Source organism: Poecilia reticulata, linkage group LG17 (assembly GCF_000633615.1).
Source record: "Poecilia reticulata strain Guanapo linkage group LG17, Guppy_female_1.0+MT, whole genome shotgun sequence".
NCBI classification, from domain to species: Eukaryota; Metazoa; Chordata; class Actinopteri; order Cyprinodontiformes; family Poeciliidae; genus Poecilia; species Poecilia reticulata.
The window spans coordinates 15,703,742-15,724,624 of record NC_024347.1 but is presented as its reverse complement, the minus strand read 5'-3'; the positions used below and the strand labels follow the sequence as shown (position 1 = coordinate 15,724,624).

At 38.4% G+C, this 20,883-nt stretch overlaps 1 protein-coding gene and 6 non-coding genes across 10 annotated transcripts in view; 1 reads left to right on the top strand and 6 right to left on the bottom strand.

Moving 5' to 3' along the window:
- LOC103479475 (contactin-associated protein-like 4) overlaps positions 1-20,883 on the top strand; it is a 152,677-nt gene that overhangs the window by 66,580 nt on the left and 65,214 nt on the right. For all 4 annotated transcript variants that reach the window (XM_017310027.1, XM_017310025.1, XM_017310026.1 and 1 more), the window contains exons 8-15: positions 3,740-4,007; positions 4,363-4,512; positions 6,755-6,926; positions 12,996-13,102; positions 13,732-13,851; positions 14,458-14,658; positions 17,684-17,846; positions 20,390-20,517. In XM_017310027.1, the coding sequence (XP_017165516.1) occupies positions 3,740-4,007; positions 4,363-4,512; positions 6,755-6,926; positions 12,996-13,102; positions 13,732-13,851; positions 14,458-14,658; positions 17,684-17,846; positions 20,390-20,517 (1,309 nt within the window). The remainder of the gene's footprint in view (positions 1-3,739; positions 4,008-4,362; positions 4,513-6,754; positions 6,927-12,995; positions 13,103-13,731; positions 13,852-14,457; positions 14,659-17,683; positions 17,847-20,389; positions 20,518-20,883) is intronic.
- trnal-uaa (transfer RNA leucine (anticodon UAA)) lies at positions 5,299-5,381 on the bottom strand. The gene has a single exon. It is a non-coding gene; the product is annotated as a tRNA-Leu (tRNA).
- trnal-uaa (transfer RNA leucine (anticodon UAA)) lies at positions 7,844-7,926 on the bottom strand. The gene has a single exon. It is a non-coding gene; the product is annotated as a tRNA-Leu (tRNA).
- On the bottom strand, positions 8,418-8,500 carry trnal-uaa (transfer RNA leucine (anticodon UAA)). The gene has a single exon. It is a non-coding gene; the product is annotated as a tRNA-Leu (tRNA).
- On the bottom strand, positions 9,069-9,151 carry trnal-uaa (transfer RNA leucine (anticodon UAA)). Its single transcript has one exon. It is a non-coding gene; the product is annotated as a tRNA-Leu (tRNA).
- On the bottom strand, positions 11,075-11,157 carry trnal-uaa (transfer RNA leucine (anticodon UAA)). The gene has a single exon. It is a non-coding gene; the product is annotated as a tRNA-Leu (tRNA).
- trnal-uaa (transfer RNA leucine (anticodon UAA)) lies at positions 11,442-11,524 on the bottom strand. The gene has a single exon. It is a non-coding gene; the product is annotated as a tRNA-Leu (tRNA).

Here is a 20,883-nt window from a genome sequence, read left to right as displayed (position 1 = left end):
AAACCCATAAAAGAAAACCATCAAACCTTATTGTATTTTTTTAGTAATTTATTTCTATAACATATTTTTAGATCATTTTAAGAGTGAAAAACAGTTTTAACTCCTCACAATCATTCTACACCTGAGTCCCTGTAACTGAAATGCTATTTCTTTCAATATTTGTCCTGACATATTTTTTTGTTTTTTTTTAATAAATCCTTCTCTCCTAATTCATAGTTTGGTTAAACCACTTTTTATACAATTTGGAAGGTTTTATTAAAGGTTTTCTACACAGTCAGTGCTGTTCTGGGCTTTACTACATCATAAAAAGTTCTGCCAAAATAATCTTAGTTATAGGCACAAGGTTTTGTGTTGGTTTTATAAAAGTTCCCCCAGATCTCCACACAATAATTAATGTATGAAAGTATTAAAAACAGTACATTTATTATAAAGGACACTTTATTTAAAAAATCTCCTATTTTATTTTATTTTAACCCTCCACACATCAATGTTTCCATCAGACTGACCTTCATTTAATTCTTCTAGTCTCTTTTTCAGTTTTGAAGTGTTGCTGCTTGTTAAATGACTCATTTTTATATGAACCTTTTGACCCTCAGCTCTTGTTTCTGCTTTTATATAAATCCCCCATCCAGTTCAGTAGAGAAAGGTCGTTTTCCAGTCTTTATCTTCTGATAACAAGATTCTTATCTTTTTCTTTCAGACTAAGACATTTTATTCTGATAATCGGATCATTGACTAGGAACATTTTTTTAATCTTATTATGTGGTTACGGTTTAAATCCAGTGATTTTTTTGTCTTCAGTATATCTTTATTTAGAACCAGCTGGTTTTTGTTTGTCCTCCTGCAGAGCTGTCAGTGACATTTTCTAAATCCAAAGGTTACTATGTATCCAGTCCATTCGCTGCTGCAGTGGATCTTATTCAAGTGTGCTCTGTTTTTATTTTTTCTTTTTGCTTAAATTGGGAGTTTGTGATCAAAACTGAAATATACTTTTGTTGTAATAATAAAAAAAATTGTTTATTCCAGTCAGTTTAGTTGGTACATTTTTTCTTTGACGGTTCTGTAGGATCACAAAAATGGATGAATCAGGCCAAAAGATGGAGAAACTGAGGGATTAAATTAAAAAGATTGAAATTTATTAACCTATAATCAAATCACAACATCACTAGATAACTTTTTTATCCAAAGATAATTTTCCTGCCATTGCAAAATAATGCAATAACCGTGAATTCAGTTATGTTATAAATATATCTTAAAAATTTAATAACTAAAAACTGGAATCTTACAGATGTTGGAGAAAATAATTTTATAAATTGATGTTGTAATTTTGTATTAAGGATTCTAGAATTGTGGAAAAGTTTGGAATATTGATATGAAAAATGTTGAGATTTTCTAATCTCAAGTCACAACATAAAAAAATACTCAATTACATGTAAAAGTGTTTCAAAGTTAGTCAAATTTGCTAACATCTTCACTGCAAAAACACAAAAATAATACCAAGAATTTTTGGTTTAAGTTCTAGTAAAAATACCTTATTACACTTAAAATAAGGTAAAACTAACTTATAAGTAACTTTTCAGCAATAGTCAATAACTTATTTAATATAATTTTAAAAAGTACTTGTTCCACTGGCAGATTATCTCACTTAAGGGAAAATGTTTTATTGTTAGTGAAATAATATGCCAGTGCAACAAGTACTTTTTTATCACTATTAAGGGAATATTGACTTAAAACAAGCTCTTATTTCTTGCAAGTAGAGCTGTAACGATTCCTCAAATGATTCGAGTTCTTCGATTATTAAAATCCTCTAGGAAAATTACCTGCCTCGAAGCTTCGTTAAACCATGTTTTAATATTGAGCACACCGTATTTCGACTCAGTGATTATTTGTGTTGCGCAGCGCCTATGAGTTGTTGGCGAAAGCTAAGTGCTACCAGCATAATGTAAAATTTTTACATTCAGTCCTAAAATAATAATTTACAACAGCCCTACTTGTAAGTTAGTTTTGTCTTATTTCTAGTGTACTAAGATATTTGCACTTGAATTTAATCCAAAAATGACTTGGTAAGATTTTGTGTTTTTGCAGTGATTAATCCAGACCATCTTTTAGAAGCAGATGAAGTTTTATTTCTCTATTGTGAGGCGGACACATCACATATAAACCATCTGCAGAGGCAGCTTTGAAGTTCATCTCCTCAACTCCCTGAGCGCTGAGCTTTCATATCAGACAGTGAAGGAAGAAAGAATCAATCGCAGCCGCCGAACCTTCTGAAAATAAATAATACAGGCTGAAAATGACTCTTCACAGAGACACAGGCAGCACATGAAACGAGGTGCTCCGTGTTCCTTCAGTTGTTTTCAGCTAAAAAAAAACTGAACAGCAACGGATTTCCAGATATTTTCAGGAACGACTGTCAAACATTTGAGCTGCACCTAACTTCTGTTTAATATAAATGTTTGTCTTTTCGAAAGATACACTCACAGCAGTGAGTTGTGTTAACTTTTTCAAATCTCCAAGAGTTGAACAAATGAAGGTTTTTAAGTTAGCGCTAGAATGACGTAGTTTCTCGTCTGTAGCAAAATTAGCGTATTTCGCAAAACAGCAATGGAAACACTTTCTTCAAATCACACAAGTCTCCTGATTACTACTCTCCGAAAAGACAAAGAAGAAACAGGAAGTGGTAGGAGGAGGATGGAATTACATGATTTTTAGTGACTTGAATAAACTTATTAACATCTAATTTCTTATTTTGTGGAAACATTACAATTGCGAGATTGTGTTTTTTCAACATTAGTGGAATATAGACAAAGTTTTGTACATATTTGTAATGGAAACGCAGCTACTAGCAAGAATCATTCAAGTTTATTAGTTTAAACTCAGAAATGTCCCATGTCCATTCCAGTGGACATAAGTCACCAGAACTAAAAAAAACAATGTTTACACAACTTGCCTTGTAGTTAAATCAACTTTATTATCTCATTTCTGAGTTAAAAATTTTCCTGTTGAATTTACGTGCATTTCCACGTAAATTCAACTTTCAAGTTAAACCACCTTCAAATGTTTTACAGTGCAGCTGTTGCTGGTTCAAACTCTCTGTTTCTGTGTTGATGGCAGAGAAACAGGGAGCAGCAGTGAGTGTGAGCTGCTTTTCCTTTCAAAGTGCAGAGCAGCATTATTCCTGACAGAAGCTGTTGCTCTCTCAGTGATGGAGTGTTAACTCAGTTACTGCCTAATTTAAAACACGCCTCTAATGCAGAACCCTCATAGGTGCTAGCATGCAGAGGTGCAGGCCGTTCTGCAGGTTTAATGTGGGGTGAGTAGCTTCGCCGGGTTTTTATGGTCCAATTTTTACTTTATATTTTGCCGTGATGATGCATTCTGCAGCACACGCGTCCATATATCACTTTAACAGCTCTACAAAGGGCTTTTAGATGTCATCTCTGTTTCCAGAGCATTATAAAGATAGCCGGGTGATATTCCCAGCAGAGAGCCGGCGCAGTAATATATTACCGCTGCAGCTTTAGCGGCGGCTGCTGTGTCATTACGCCTCAGAACAATGGACTGCAATGAAGTGACGGCCGAGTCCACACACTCCGCCCCGCCGCCGATGAGACGTTTCAGTTTGTGCTTCTGTTCTCAAGGAGACTCGCTGATGAGACACGCCCCCTGCAGCTGATTAATATTCATGTTTTCTGTTGTTTTATCCCTTCAGTAATCAGTTTTTATTCTTTACTTTCAGGGCAACGTGACCTTTTCCTGCGCCGAGCCGGTTCACGTTGCTGCGACGTTCCCGGGACCCCACAGCTTCCTCCGGTTGCCGTGGACGATGCCGTCCGCGTCATCGGGGATGTCCGTAGGGTTTCAGTTCAGGACGTGGAACGAGGCCGGGCTTCTGCTCACCTTTGACCTCCCAAGGCAAGGAGGCGAGGTGTGGCTGTACCTGGCAGAGGCAAGACTCCACCTGCAGATGCAGAGAGGAGGCAGAGCGCTGCTGGAGCTCAGCTCCGGTCAGTCTGCAGGATGCATCAACTTTTTCACATTTTGTCACTTTACAACCACAAACCTCCATGTATTTCCTCCTCTGAGGCCATTGGACTGCACTGTAAAAACACAAAATATCACTTAATATCTAAGTTTTAAAAAAAGCTAAAATCCAGGCAGCTGTCAGGAAGATACTCTAAAGTCAGAACTTGCTTTCCTTTCACAAACAACATTTCTTGCTGAAATGTTGTTTGAAAGTTAGTTTTGTTGTATTTCTCAGATATTTGCAGTAGAAACTAGACAAAAAAAACTGGGTATGGTTTTGTGTTTTTGCATTTAAAATCCGTACAATCGATATATGCCCTTGTGTATTGTCCCTAGGATCTGGGTTGAATGATGGTCAGTGGCATTCGGTGGATCTGACCTCCAGGCGCGGCCGCCTCACCGTCTCTGTGGACAAGCAGGAAACTGGCGTCGCTCACGCGTCTCCCTCGTTTCCTGTCTCAGTGTCAAACCAGATCTTCTTTGGAGGTAAATGTGAAACACTGCTTTTATGTTAAATAAAGCAAACATAACTAACAATTTGTACTGTTTTCATTTATCCTCTCTGGTGTATTTTTTATTAAGCTTTTGAAAAAAGATTTTGACATCTGACCATGTTAAGTATTAATATATTCTTGTGTCTACCAATATGTAATCATACTGAGTTTTTCCTGTTTGTCTTTTGTACAGCTTGAAGTTGTTGATATTTCACTTGAGAAGAAACACATTAAGCTGCAGCCAATGAACCTAAAACATTTAATAATATGCTGTAAAAAGAATGCATGGAAACACTTTAACAAGTGATGAATCAATCACAAACAATATTTTACTATTTTTCAAAATGAACTGTTGCTTTTAAATTGAACAAATTGGTCATTGTTTAACACAGTGCTCCAGGAGTAAATCTGTAAAATAAATAGCTAATACTAGCTTAGCATCATTAGCAAAGGCTCATCTGTATCTCAGTAAACCAACATGAACCCACAGGCATCATCAAAACAAACATTCACAATAAACATTCTCACAAAAGTCTGAATTAAACTTTTACTCCTGAATATTAATCAGAACTTACAGACGGATGGATGAACTTGATACAGAGAGTTAAACAAGATGGCTGACTTCCTGCTACATGCCCAATCAGACCTTTAAAATAAAATACATCACTAAATTAACATAAAGCACTTATCCTACCTCAAATTTAAGGCAGACTTTCCTCTCTTGTAAGTCAGGGAGCAATTAGAGTTTGAGGTGAACGTCCTGATTCCTCATGTTGCTTACCAGGAGTGGGGTTCGAACCCACGAGGACATCTGTCCATTGGATCTTAAGTCCAACGCCTTAACCTCTCGGCCATCCTGGTGGCTGTGGCTTCTGCCTCTCAGGTAGATTTTGTTTGGCTGCCAACTCCAACTGATGACAAATTTAGCCTGTTTGCTCAGGTGGTTGATGCATATTTAGACATTCTATTTTAGGTACCGTATTTGCCATTTAATAATCATGTGGATTAAATAGAACCACATCCATCCAGTGACACCCAAACGTTTTTTTGGCAATAAGTTGATGGTTTTTGGTGTGTGAAAAACAAGCCGTTTCAAAAACCTCCTGATTGTTGAGTAACAATCTCTGGGCACTGCCCTGTTACCCAGCAACCTCAGCCCTGTTACTTAGCAACAGAAGATGAGCCCCAGCACATTTGGTCAGCTGGTTGTACTGCTGTATGCGCTGTACAATGGCTGCTGGAAATGACAAGTGTTTTGTTGTTGCCTTACCATTCAGAAACCACTTGCTGCATTATTGTTGATTGTGCAGTAGGCTCTACTAATGCTTTTCAAAGACGTACAGTTGCATAATTGCGCTTCTGAGTGTAAATGTTGAGTTGGGGGGCGTGGTCAGCAGCAGCTTAGTTAGATTTAAAGTGACAAGAGGCCCTGAAACATCTCAAAATAGACAGAACTGAACAGACTAAAATCTCTTTATCTCAGAATGATTATGTGCAAAAAAATTAGTTCATAAACTTATTCCAACCTGTTCAAGGAAACATAATAGGTCACCTTTAAAATACTAATGTTTTGTAGAAGAAAAAAATTATTTTTGTGACTTTAAGTCAGGTTAGGTTTTGATATCAGTGCTTTTGACTTGGTGTCTTTGGCCCCAAAGTTTGGGCTCGAGAACTGATTGCTCATTTCCCATAACATGAATATCTGATACGCTTCCACTGGTAGCCTTTTTACACTTATTAAAGTTAAAAGTTTGCCTAATTTTTCTCCCTTTTAATCTTCCTTTTCTTAATTTTAAGCCAATTTTCTTTCTCCTGTTTCCTTCCTGTTATCCTATCCCACCCTTTTTGTTCGCTCTGTTCTCCCATTGTTTCATTTTTCACCTCCTAAACGGCCGTCCTGTTTTCGCCCGCTAAGCAAGATTCTAGTCCAGACATATTCTTATATCTGCCTTAGGGCTCTTTATCATCTCACACATGCAGATTCACAGGTTTAAACACTTCTTCTTCTCCATATTTAATGGATTACAGAAGGAAAAAATAGGAGCGGTGTCGACTTCAACATGATAAGAACCAACTCACCACAAATCAGAGGGTTGCTCTAATTTAGAGGATATTAATCAATTTAATTTCATGTTAGTTTTGTATATAATTTTACTTGGTATTTATTCTCATTAAGTTTAATTGATATAGTCTTTGCTGCTGCATTTTAATCTTCTCTCTGCTGCTTTTTCAAGGTTGTCCTGCTGAAGATTATAACCAGGAATGTAAAAACCCTCACAACACTTTCCAGGGCTGCATGCGTCTCCTCGCTTTGGACAACCAGCCAGTCGACCTCATCATGGTGCAGCAAAGGCTTCTGGGAAACTACAGCCAACTCCAGATCGACATGTGCGGCATCATCGACAGGTCAGAGCCTCCAAAATGTTTCCTGTCGGTCTGCAGTTAGAACGGCATTTTCCAGATGGTTTCAGTAAACACAAATCTGTGTTTGCAGCAATGATTTTCTGGGAAATATGATTGTGGATTCTGGGAGTGTTTATATTTGGTACAGAGTTAATGTATTATTTCTGCTGGAAAATTATTTACTGCCCTACAGAAGAGTTGAAGGTTTTGCAGAAAACCTTAGAGATGCATTTCCTCCTGGTTACAACAATTCACAAAAAAAATCAATTAACAGGAATTCATTGTTGATGTTATCTGAAAAATTATAATTCCTTTCTAATTATGGATGTACAATCAATAAATAATAATTCATATCAAGATCAAATATGTGATCAAAATCAATAATTTGATAGGATGTTTAATCTATAAAATATTCACTGGACTCTGATCCAGAACCGCAGAGCATTCTGGGAGATGTAGGCAGAGGAAAGACTTTTAGCTAAGCTATGTTGGCGGCGTCAACTAACCCACTCACTCTTTGGTTACCTAGCAACCTGCTGGGTAAGAAGCAGTTTCAACCCACCGCTCCTATCTGCAGTTGCCTAGCAACAACCTGCTGAGTAACTGACGCAGCAGCAGGTTCAGGTTTCCCACTGTGCCTCCGAACTGCTTAAAAATGCAAAACAAAGGCGAGGAGAGAAAACTGGAAAAAAACAGGGAAGGTCTCGCCACCATTTTAAAACATAAAACTAATCAATAATTATCCATATCGACTCATGAAACACGTTAAGTTTTCCCACAATATAGTCCAGCCCTAATTCTAATGTAATTTAAGAAGGTGAATCATCATACCTGTCCAAGAATTATTATAACTCAAATTAAGTCTTGTTTCAGCTGCTTCTGCTAGGAAGACTGGAACATAGTTTATCCTTTAAAGAAGATACCAGGAGTGGGGTTCGAACCCACGAGGACATCTGTCCATTGGATCTTAAGTCCAACGCCTTAACCTCTCGGCCATCCTGGTGCTGATGTGTGTTCGCTGCAAAAACACAAAGTCTTACCAAGTATTTTTGGTCTAGTTTCTAATTTCTAATACGTATTTTAGAACACTTGAAATAAGACAAAACTGACGAGTACATTTTCAGCAAGGTGTTTTAAAGTCAATAAACCAAACCAACTTTATTTATAAAACACTTTAAAACAACTACAGCTGATACAAAGTGCTGTACATTAAAACACAACATAATAAAAAAAATTAAAAAAATACAGTTTAAAAACAAACACATACAATTTAAAACTAGATCCCCCTGGTGTTGAAGGCCAAGTAAAATAAATGTTTTAAGACGAACTTTAAAAGTGGACACCTGCAATAATTCCCTAGTAATGATGAAGATGTACTAGTTCCACTGACAGATTATTATAAAACCCCATATCCGTTAGTTCTGCCTACTTCTAGTACAACATTGACCTCAACACTCCTCATGTGATAACCGGTGAGGATTTACAGCAGGAGTTTACCAGGAGTGGGGTTCGAACCCACGAGGACATCTGTCCATTGGATCTTAAGTCCAACGCCTTAACCTCTCGGCCATCCTGGTTCGCTGATGATGAAAGTTCACTTGAAACCTGACACAGAAAAATATTAATTTTAAAAGATCCTGAAAACCTTCAACAAAATTGAAGGACATTGACTGAACATCTTTATTTACCATTAAAGTAAAATTTTTAGGAGTTACCTCTCACCTGGGTGAAGTCGACCCACCTTCTTCAAATTTAACAAAATTTGTGTCAAACGTTGCGTTTGTGCTGGTTTGTGCCGATATCATTTCTAAAATTTTAAAAGAAAAGTTTGTAGGGCTGAACATAGATCAACCTGCCCCTCCTCCCCCCATGCACTCTCACATTAACAAAATCAAACAAAACTGAATAATTTTTTTCAGGTCAAATTGCTGCAGCCCAGTTGATTGTCACCAAAGTGGTTTGTTAATGTTAGGAAGCTGGTTGAGCTTTGGTGGTTTCTAGAAACATCATTCTTATCTTTAAAGTGACAGCAGACCAAACATATGACACCAATTATATGCTATATAGATTGGTACCATGTTTCACCGCTTGGTTTTTATTGCCTCTACCAGAAGAACTGGATACGGGTTATCAATCAGATAGTAATACCAGGAGTGGGGTTCGAACCCACGAGGACATCTGTCCATTGGATCTTAAGTCCAACGCCTTAACCTCTCGGCCATCCTGGTTGCTGTGAGGATTCAGGCTCAAACCTTTCACACAAATGCATAAATATTGACCAGCAGGAAAACCTGGATCTCCATCAGCTCAGAATCACATGCAACAAAGCAGCAATGTCTGTTTCAATGCCTTTCTTTAGCCGCCATCTTGAACTCTTTTACTGTTTCCAGTGGAATCCCTCTTGATGTTAAGTTCTAACTATCCATGTTAGTTTAAACTTTTGTCAGTTTTAAACAATTAAAACCCAAAATTATTTTTATCTCTTGGAGTTTTGTTCACTTACAGTCATAGATATTATCACTCTACATTAGCCAGTACCTCTGGGGTATTTTTGTGCTAATGCTTAATTGTGGCTTTATTGCAAATTCAGCACAAAACGTTGGATTTAGGACTGCACAGTGGTGCAGTTGGTAGAGCTGTTGCCTTGCACCAAGAAGGTTCTGGGTTTGATTCCCAGCCCTGGTCTTTCTGCATGGAGTTTGCATGTTCTCCCTGTGCATTGTGGGTTTTCTCTGGGTACTCTGGTTTCCTCCCACAGTCCAAACACATGACTGTCAGGTTAATTGGCCTCTCCAAATTGTCCCTAGGTGTGAGTGTGTGTGTGCATGGTTGTGTGTCTCTGTGTTGCCCTGCGAAAGACTGGCGACCTGTCCAGGGTGACCCCGCCTCTCGCCCGGAAAGTTAGCTGGAGATGGGCACCAGCAACCCTCCTGACCCCACTGAGAGACAAGGGTGTAAAGAAAATGGATGGATGTTGGATTTATGTGATGCTAACTCCCACCTGCAGGTGGCAGTATTTCTTCTGCTACACTTATCACTTCTGTAGCAAGGAACAAAAAGTCACATTTGCCGTCACACATTATCGCAAAATTCCCTTTAGTGGGAGAAAAATTATTTTGCACACCTTAAAATAAGATCCCTTTGGAATGGAAAAAATATTAACAAAAATATTTTTAATCGCTAAATGACGATAAGAAAAAACTTGTGCGTTTTTATTGTTTGTCAACTTTCATCCAGACTTTTTTGATTATGTCCTAACCCTAAGCATGTCAGATATAATGGCTGCTTTGACCTTAAATCTTTTTTTCTGGAGTCTTTAAGGCCAAAAAGTTAAGAAACAAAACTACAAGAATGTCACCGCTGTGATGTTCAGCTCCCACACACAGATCTGACTGCTCACTGAAACAGAAAAAGAGAAATAAAATCACAGCTCTCCACACTCCCACTCTGATTAAATTCAGGGTCCATGAGATATGAAGTTATGAGGAAAATTGAGTTGCGGACCCACCTCCCGCTCGCTTGTCTGACCTCAGATCAAACTATTACATCTGTGTTTGCGTGTCTGTGTCCAGTGTAAAGGGCAAATCAGCCCCCACAATAAGCAACACCCAGGAGCAGCCATGCGTTTAATTGATCAGAGCGATCAGTCTGATGACAGGAACTGAATCAGCAGCTCTACTCTTATTGCAAAACTTCTGACAGAAATGCTTCGTTTAGCTTCTTTGATGAATTCTTTGGAAACCTGAAAACTTTAAATTTTTGTTTCATTCTAAAGAGCTTGGTCTGAGTTATTAGAAAGTAACTTTACTGTAGTTTAACTGTATTATCTGCTGCACTCGCTTTAGTGTATCTTTATGAAAAATAAGCCTTGCAGCTTCCTGTCAGGCAGGTGAGTCTCTTATCTAAAGAGATACGACATCTGCTACATCTACTTTCTTTAGCAAAATCACAGCTTCTACACAAACTTGTCACAATGTGAATAACACCAGTAGTTGAGTCAAGTGGCAGTCAGTCACCCTGATGATACCAGCTGGTCTCACTTCTAATTATTTCAGTCTTTAAAGTCCCAGCTTTAGTTTTTCAGCTGGTACCATCAGAATCATTGGCTCAGAAGTTGCAGCTGCTGATGAATTAAAATAAACTAGCTGCTCTACCAGGAGTGGGGTTCGAACCCACGAGGACATCTGTCCATTGGATCTTAAGTCCAACGCCTTAACCTCTCGGCCATCCTGGTGCTGATGTGTGTTTGTTGCAAAAACACAAGTTTTACCAAGTATTTTTGGTCTAGTTTCTAATTTCTAATAAGTATTTTAGAACACGTAGAATAAGACTAAACTAACAAGTACATTTTCAGCAAGGTGTTTTAAAGTCAATAATTCCCAAGTAATGATGAAGATGTGCTACTTCCACTGACAGATTATCATAAGACCCCATATCCTCTAGTTCTGCTTATTTGTAGTACAACATTGACCTCCACACTTTTCAGAAAGTAACTGGTGAGGATTTGTAGCCAGACTCTACCAGGAGTGGGGTTCGAACCCACGAGGACATCTGTCCATTGGATCTTAAGTCCAACGCCTTAACCACTCGGCCATCCTGGTTACAGAAGGCCAAAGGTCATGTTGATTATCAGGCCTTTGAGTGTCCTGTTTTAATATTTTAAAGACCTTCAATTCATTCATAGTTGTGTCTGCAACAGAGTAATTTTAGTAGATGAAACTATTTGGCTGATTAATTTGCATGCCAAGTTCGGTTGCAGTGTGAAAAAAGAACCACAGCAGCTGAAAATATAGCAAATATTGGATTTTTGGACCTCAGTCGAACCGAGTCTACCCGACCATCAGGGGTGAAAACTTCCTTCGAATCGCACGTAGAGCACCAGCACGCAGTCAAACAAGCAAATGTATCTGCTTTCAAAAAGCACGGTTATAGACGAAAAACAAACTGCAGAAAATTGCTGTTTCTACACCCATTTTCTACACCCTTTTTATCTTCTTTACTCACCTCAAAACATAAAGCTACGTCTTTCATCATTGGAACATTTTTCCTTCCGTCATCGCTAAACTTTCAGTGCATGTGGAGCGTTGTGTTTTCAGTGATGATGGACTCAGTTTGAAGGTAGTTTCTTTAGGTACAAAGCGGCAAAATGCTTCTGTTCTTCGCCGTGATTTTCTGTCTCTGATGTTGAAAGCTTGTCGGACCTCTTGATCAAACATTTGACCGCTAGAAGTTTCCATTGAGCCCATTTGTTTGACTTGTATTAACAGTCTTTTACTCTCAGAAGCTTTTTGAGTTACTTGAGACTTTCTTTAGCTCTCTGAGACAATTTACTCTAATCAGTCACGTTTGCACATGAAACAGAGAAACTTCTAATTATTTTATAGCTGTAACTGAACTTTAAATGTGGTATTTTAATATTTTTTTTGGATATGAATGATGCATAAACTGTCTTCATCAACTGATGTCGAACTTTATTCAACTAAAAGTTTACAAAACAGTCAAGTAAATTAGCGCTTTAAAATTTATTTAGAGAAAATCTTTTAGGGAAAGCTAAGTGCGCTAAACATTTTCAGACTTAGCAAAAGCTCTAAACAAAAAAAGTAGCTCTGCTATCAGTGGATTAGTGGATTAGGAGAAGTTTTTTTCCACCACTGATACTGTGAATTACGTTTTATAGATATTTGAGATACCGTCTGTTTGACACCAAGTTCATCTTCCTCTGTTTCTCTTCCATTCGGCGTCCCGCAGGGCTCAGTTCTGGAGCCTCTACTTTTTTTCATTTTGTCTTCTTCCCTTTAGCTCCATTTTTAGGAAGCTCAAATGAGCCTTTATTTTTTTTTTCTTATGACTGCAAGTTTTATCTGAGAGAGAATGAGACTTTGAAACTATAATTGTATATGTTTAAGTTGCTTTATAGCATCTTTTCTGCGTCTTCTTGTATTTGCGCTTTCATAATTCTATCTGTTCATCACTTTTGGATGGTTTTAATGTGCTTTGTTCCATTTTGGAGTGAATGAGAATGTCTGAACAGGGTCGGTAAAAAGATAATCTTTCTCTGTTTGCGTGTTTTAGGTGTTCTCCCAGTCACTGTGAACATGGCGGCCTCTGCAGTCAGACCTGGACCGTCTTCCACTGTAACTGCTCCGACAGCGGCTACAGCGGCGCCACCTGCCACAGCTGTGAGTCACATGACGCCCAAATATCATCATGTGACCCATAAGACACACAGGCTCCCAATGACAAAAAGCATTTATTGTTATTTATCATTTTTATCTGTTATTTATGTTATTTCACCAGATTGGTGGAAAGTGCCACTCTGGAGCTTCTGTAGCTGTAGACGCTGATATTAGTGTCTGTGCTGCTGCTACATGATTAGCATTGAGATGCTACGTTAGCCTTGAATAGCTTCACTTGCAGGCTAACTCCATTTAACACAACTTGAACACAACTATAGACGTTTCCAGCATCCAATCAGATAAAATTTTTTAAACAGAAATGGACCCTCAGTTGGCCGAGAGAAGCTGCTTCTCATTACTGAATGTAACTCGTGCGTCATATTAATGTGCGTACCAGAAACACACAAATTCAAAGGTTCCGGCTGGAATTTATTGTGTTTCAATGAAAAACGTTTTCTGACTCTTCAAATAAAAGTATTTTATAAACAGATTTGGTTTGCTGCTGTTCCTCAGACGTAAAACCTCAGATTATTTTTCTTGTGATCTCTTCATATGAAGTAACCCCCATGTTGAGCGGTTTTCCTCCTCTTTTCCCAGCATTCTGACGATGTTCTCATTATTTTTCCTCCCAGCTGCGTATAAGCAGTCCTGTGAAGCGTACAAACACAGCGGCAACACGTCAGGATATTTTTACATCGACGTGGACGGCAGCGGACCCATCAAGCCACAGCTGGTCTACTGCAACATGACAGGTATCGCACACACACACACACACACACACACACACACACACGCACGCACACACACACACACACACACAGACACACACGCACACACACACACACACAAACTCAGCCCATCATTCCTCATTAATATTTTACATAATTACAGCTGATCTTCCTCGTCTTTTATTCTACATGACCACATCTGTCCTGTTTGTTTAGTGGTTGTATAAACAGATTGGTGTTGTAGGTTTGATATTTGTCGTCTCCTCATATATTTTTAATCACTTCGATTGTCTTTGTCCCAGAACATGTTTAATATGATGTCAGACCACTGACATGTTTAACAGAGTCAACATTTATATAACACACTTTTAGGTAAATAGTTATTTCATGCACATTTGATGGACAAAGTTATAAACTACTTTTATTTCAACTCTTCAGAAGCACAGAGTAAATGTTCTGAAACAAAAAGAAAAATGATTTTCAAAGCAGGAAGTTTTTTTCCCTCCACATTTCTGTCGAGGTCACTTCATTGTTTATATATTTCTGACTTCTTCTATTTATGTTGGACAAAAGTTTTATGCTGTTTCTTTCAGTGATAATCATTAATATTTATCACCTTGTCGTCACCAGATGAGAACACCTGGATGGTGGTCCAGCACAACAACACAGAGCTGACCAAAGTTCGACCCTCTCCGGGGGAAATCCAGCATTTGGTTCACTTTGACTACATGTCTGAAGAGGAGCAACTAGCTGCCATCATCCACCAATCAGAGCATTGCCAACAGGAACTGTCCTATCAGTGCAGGAAGTCCCGCCTACTCAACACTCAAGGTAGAAAAAAACATCTGATTTGATGCAATTAATTATGCATGTTGGCAGTGATTGGCACCGCAAACTAAAAGGTTAGTTATGCTAACACTGTATTTAGCAGAAGCTAATGCTAAAGCGCTAACTTCGATTTAGCTTATACCGGCCCAGGAAAGACTACAATTCTCAAGCACAATTTAACTCTGACATTACAATTTACATGTTTTATAAAACCCTTAAATATTGTATTTATGTTTATATATGTATGTTGTTCATGAATCTTAACAGCTAGCTACTTGATGAATTCTTAACAGCTGGTAACCAAAACTTCAACACAGATGACAAACTTTATTCAGGTGAAAGCTTGCAAAACAGACGAGTAAGTTAGTGTTAAAGAGTTTTTCCTAAAAAAATATATATATGAGGAGGAGAAACTAAGTGCAGGTAACAATTTTAAAGAAAATTATCACCAATATTAGCGCATTATCAGATTACTGGTAGTGTGCCCACTACTCCATGTTGGTTATCTAGATTAATTGAACTTTTTCTAAAACTTAAATTGGTAAAGCCTTTAAAACAGACACTTAAAAGAGCAACAACTGTAACACAAGTAAAAGTGATTGTTATGATCATGTTAAAAGAAATAATTATTACAAATCAGGATGATCAGATTAAACTGATCTTTGCTAACTAGAAAAAATTAAAGAGGGATAGTAGCTACTAATCAGATGCAAATACTCCTAATTAAGTCATGATTAATGGATTAATGGCGTCGCCACTTCAGTAAAAGTCAGAGTTTTTGCAGTTTGCTACCTTGGGTCACACAGACATGCTAACACAATGTTAGCTAAGAAAAGCATCAGCAACCACAAAGTTTCTGCTCATCCATCTGGGAGACTCCAGCTGCAGCATCTCCGTGCTGTTGTGTGATTAAAGGTGTAATTATTAACTACGTTTAGGCTTTTTTGTAAAATGTGTTGATTATTTTAATTACTATTGAGCAACTTCACAGTTATTTATTATACAATTTTTATTATGTTTGTAAATCAGTCGACCAGTCGCAGAATATTATCTTTGAATGAACCAGGTTCCCTTCAGGTGCTTTTATTTGTTTTTATTTCAGTCTGTATTTGAGGTCATATTTTAATTATTCAAAGGTTGATCTCACTACTCAACCATCTAATCCTAATCCCTTTAATCTCCTAATCTTATCTGGGGGCGATAAAGAATCTTATTTCACAGCTTTTCCTTCAATTTGCCCAAAGTCTGGCCTCAAATGTTAAACGATGGCCACGTTTGAAACAGAAATAAAATCTCTTTGATCGTCAGGTAGCTTCATATTTCTGAATTAACAACACAGATCACTAAAGCACAGATTTTGTTCAAAGAGACAGAATTTGCTCCTTTAGCAGTGTCTTGTTTGGTACTTTAGCATCTTGTTTCTTCTTTTAAAGGTTTAATTGAATGAAAAATGCCAAATCTTTTCTAAAGATGACGCAGCATCAGGATCTCAGGTGTTTCAGTTGGTTTTGGGGTCTGTTTGTTTATTTCTGTGTTCCTCGTTTCCTTTTCTTTGATTCGATCCGTCATGTTTCTGTTTCACTTTGGTTCAGTCCTTTCTCAGAGATTCCAGATTATTATGTTTATTTATTGTCCTTTTATTCTTTGTCAATTAAGTTTCTGAGGTCTAGTTAATCGTTAGTGTTAGATTTATTCCCCTCTCTCCCCCATACCTGCAAACTGTTTCTAATCAGCCATCTGATCCTTGTTCAGTAATCATTTTCCCCAGTATACGTACAACTTATTCTCAGTAATTCCCTGCTGGTTCCTCCCGTTACACCCTGTCATTTTCCCCGGTTCTTCCCTGGGTTCCCTGCTGTCTTTTTGCTTGGATTTTTGTTCTGCTCTGGCTCCCTGTGCTCCCTGTGACTTTTAGACATTTGTCCATCATTTACACAAAGTCTTTCTGCATATGGGTCCAGAATTAAAACGCACATCATGACAAGAAGGGCAGAATTTACTTTTTCTAGCACATTTACAGCACAATCAAGTAACTAAGTTACCTTCAGTTGTTGTGAAAATGCTGAATGTGTACAGCATTTTAAAAATAGAAATTTGACTTTGCAATTTGACGACTCTCTCTCTTTAAGAACCGTTTTTACCAGAGTTTCACTGAGAAGAAGCTCGTATAATGAGCTGAGCTGATGTTCGGTTCCACCAGGTGTTTGCTAATTGCTGCTGGCTAGTCTGAAGGAGCTGAGCGGGGGAGTATTCTTGGTCTAGTTTCTAGAAATAAAATGAAACTAACTTTTCATCAAGCTATAGGAGCTTGTTTTAAGTAATTAATTCCTTAATATTGATGAGATATGACTTTACGAGATATTTTTCTCATTTTATAAGTTAAGTAATCAAACTTTTTCATCAATATTAATGGATTATAGACTTAAAACAAGCTGCTGTTATGATCGTCAGAAGTGATGGTTTGAACTTCCTCCTCCTCTCTCTGCTCTTTGTTTCTGCTCTTATTTACTCCTCTGAGATTTGGGGTCATAGTTCAAGCTTTATTTGAGCTCTTTAGATACTAATCAGTTCCTCCCAGCTGTAAAAAAAAAAAACAACACCTTGAGGTGAAGCAAAGTTTTCTCTGTCATGTAATAGAAACGTTGGTTGAAATCTTAGCAGACAGTGATATATGAGTAAGAAAGAGACGAGGAATAGAAGTATCAGTAAAACGTCCTCACTGCTTGCTGGAAAACAAAAGAAGCGCCGACTCAGCGCCTTCACAGTGTGTATACTGTCATCATCTGCTGTATCACAGCATTATTTTCAGGGGCTGACAAACATCCCTCTGTTTCAACTTCATGGAGACTTAGAGATGAGGACGGCTGCCTGGTCCAGTCCAGATCCGTCCAAATGGTTCTTCAGTATTCCTACTGTTAGGTTTAAATCATTGTAGATGGCAAACATAAGCAGAGTTTAAAGCCAGAGTTTGAGCTAAAAAGCCTCTGGTTGATGAATAAAGAGGTGAACGGTGCTGTTTGTGTTCCAGAGGGGTCTCCGTTCAGCTGGTGGCTGGGCGGGCCCGGTACCGGACTGGTCCAGACGTACTGGGGAGGAGCTCATCCAGGCAGCCAGCAGTGTGCCTGCGGCCTGCAGGGCGACTGCGTGGATCCGCAGCTTTACTGCAACTGTGACGCCGACCGGATGGAGTGGTACTAAAACCTTTAACACACAAAAAAATGGCACATTCTGTAGAAATTTATGTAACAAACTTTTAAAAATTACGTATTTTTTAAATTAAAAAATAATTAGATTAACACATTTATAGTTGCTGGGCTGCACAGTGGTGCAGTTGGTAGAGCTGTTGCCTTGCAGCAAGAAGGTTCTGGGTTCGATTCCCAGCCTGGGGTCTTTCTGCATGGAGTTTGCATGTTCTCCCTGTGCATGCAGGGGTTTTCTCTGGGTACTCCGGTTTCCTCCCACAGTCCAAAAACATGACTGTCAGGTTAATTGGCCTCTCCAAATTCTCCCTAGGTGTGAGTGTGTGTGTGCATGGTTGTGTGTCTTTGTGTTGCCCTGCGACAGACTGGTGACCTGTCCAGGGTGACCCCGCCTCTTGCCCAAAACATTAGCTGGGCAACCCTCCCGACCCCAATAAGGGACAAGGGTGCAAGAAAATGGATGGATGGACATTTATAGTTTGCAGAATTTGCAACATTTTTCTCTAACCATTTAACGGGTTTTTTACTGGATCGGTTCTACCAAAACGCACCTGCTGCTAAAGAAATACTTCTAGCACCAACATGTGAAAAGCTCAACCCTTTTTGTTTGATTAATACAACAAAACGCTAATATGTTGAATATTTTTTAATGTGCTTCATAAGATATTTTGTTAGCAAATTTGAACCAGGTGAAGCTAAAAATGACACTTGAGGAGTTCTGAGTAGAATATATTTAAAGAATATTTTTTTGTACAGTTAATTACTGCTCTCACTGCGTTTTTGAGTCTGTATGCTCCAGTTAACGATTAACCGATCACTAAATTAGTTGACATTACAGTCCAAATAATCCCCCCTTTCATGAGTGAGGTCATATTTCTCCTAACCTCTCCTGCCCTCAGGTAGATTCTCACCTGATACCTGAGCACAGGTGTAAACGCACAGAGCCGCTCGCTCGGCTGAGACGGAGAGTTAACTGTCAGATCCGACTCAACCTGGCTGGCTAGTCAGAATGTCATCCTCAGGAGAAAAAGCTGGATAAAAAACCAAATCAAGCTGTTGCTGCTGTGGTTTCGTTCAAACTAATTAGTCTAATTAGGAAACATGTGAAAGCATGAGACAGTAATTTATCCTGCAGCTTCGTTTCATTTTACTCCTACCTTCCTGCTTCTCATCTCCTCTTTTGTTCCTCCATGTTTGACTCATTTTTCTTTCATCTTTTACTTCTTCACCATCTCCCTTCATCTCTTTTTACCTAGTTTTTTTTTAACCTAATTTCTTCCTCTTGCTTCCATCTGTTCTTGTGGTTTCTATTCCACACAGGTGCTTGAAATCCCTTGAAAATGCCTGAATTTCAATCATGTGTTTTCATTGAAAGTGCTTGATATTCAAAGTACAGTATAATGTTTTATCCATCCATCCTTCCTCCATCCATTTTCTTGCACCCTTTTTCCCTCAGTGGGGTCRGGAGGTGCTGGTTCCTCTCCAGCCAACGTTTCGGGCGAGAGGCGGGGTCACCCTGGACAGGTCGCCAGTCTGTCGCAGGGCAACACAGAGACACACAGGACAAACAACCATGCACACACANACACACACACACACACACACACACACACACACACACACTCACACACTCACACACACACAGGGGCAATTTGGAGAGGCCAATTAACCTGACAGTCATGTTTTTGGACTGTGGGAGGAAACCGGAGTACCCGGAGAAAACCCACCATGCACAGGGAGAACATGCAAACTCCATGCAGAAAGACCCCAGGCCGGGAATCGAACCCAGAACCTTCTTGCTGCAAGGCAACAGCTCTACCAACTGCGCCACTGTGCAGCCCTAATGTTTTATTAAAAGCCTAAATTTGGAAAACTTTATTTACAGTTAGTTCCATTTTTTCTTCACTCTCTGAAGTTAAATCAGACTAAACTTTGTTTTGTTTGTTTTTTGTCGGTTAGAATGAAAACGTAGCAAAAACATTTTTTTGAGATTTCCTTCTAACTTTCTTTGTATGTTGTAGTTTTAAGTATTTAATTTGAGAGGGAAGATAATTTGCCATAACATGATTTGTTTGCATTGTTTCAATGTAATATTTATTATTACTAATAGTGACTTATTGTCATATATATTTTACATTGAAAAACGCTATTTAAATTGGAGGATTTTTTTGTTAACTGTTTTGTTCTTCAATCAGACAAGGTGCGTAAAGTGAAAGAGACATTTCAAAACATTAAATTTGGGTAGATTATAGTTTATTTGTGCCTGCTGTACAATGTATAATACTATAACGAAACATTATTAATAACAGCAATTAATAAATATCATATAATCATAAATTGAAACTCCTTTTTTTGTTCGTTTGTATTGTTTTTATCTCCAAAGTTTTGCTGGAAAACTTGCCTAAAAAAGCCTGAAGGGTGCTTTAATTTTACTGTGGGGAAAAAAGGAAACTCTGCTTACAGTGTTTCCTTTCATCTGTACCGTGTCAGTTTATCTCCTCCAATCTGATCTTTTTCTCCTCTTCCTCTCAAAGGAGCGAAGATTCTGGTTTTATTTCCCATAAGGAGAGCCTGCCGGTCCGATCGCTGGTGCTCGGTGACGTTCAGAGGCCCGGTTCAGAAGCTGCTTACAGGGTGGGGTCGCTCCAGTGCCATGGCGACAGTAAGTCCATCACTGGTTTAATTCACCTGTAAAGGTATTATAGCTTTTTGGCATCCCATTTAAGTTTAATGTTCTGTCTGATAAGTTTACTGGGGGAGTAATTAATTGTCAGGACAAAAATACAGAGTCATATAAAACACCATAAAGCCAACAATTTAGAAAAACATTACAGTTTGATAAGTGGCTTCATCAAAATCTTAAAATATGTTTCTTTCATTATTAATCAAAAGCAACTCTAAACAGGTCAGTTTTTAGTCTTGATCTAAAGGAACTCAGTGTTTCTGCTGTTTTGCTGTTTTCTGGAAGTGTATTCTAGATTTGTGGTGCATAGAAGCTGAATGCTGCTTCTCCATGTTTGGGTCTGGT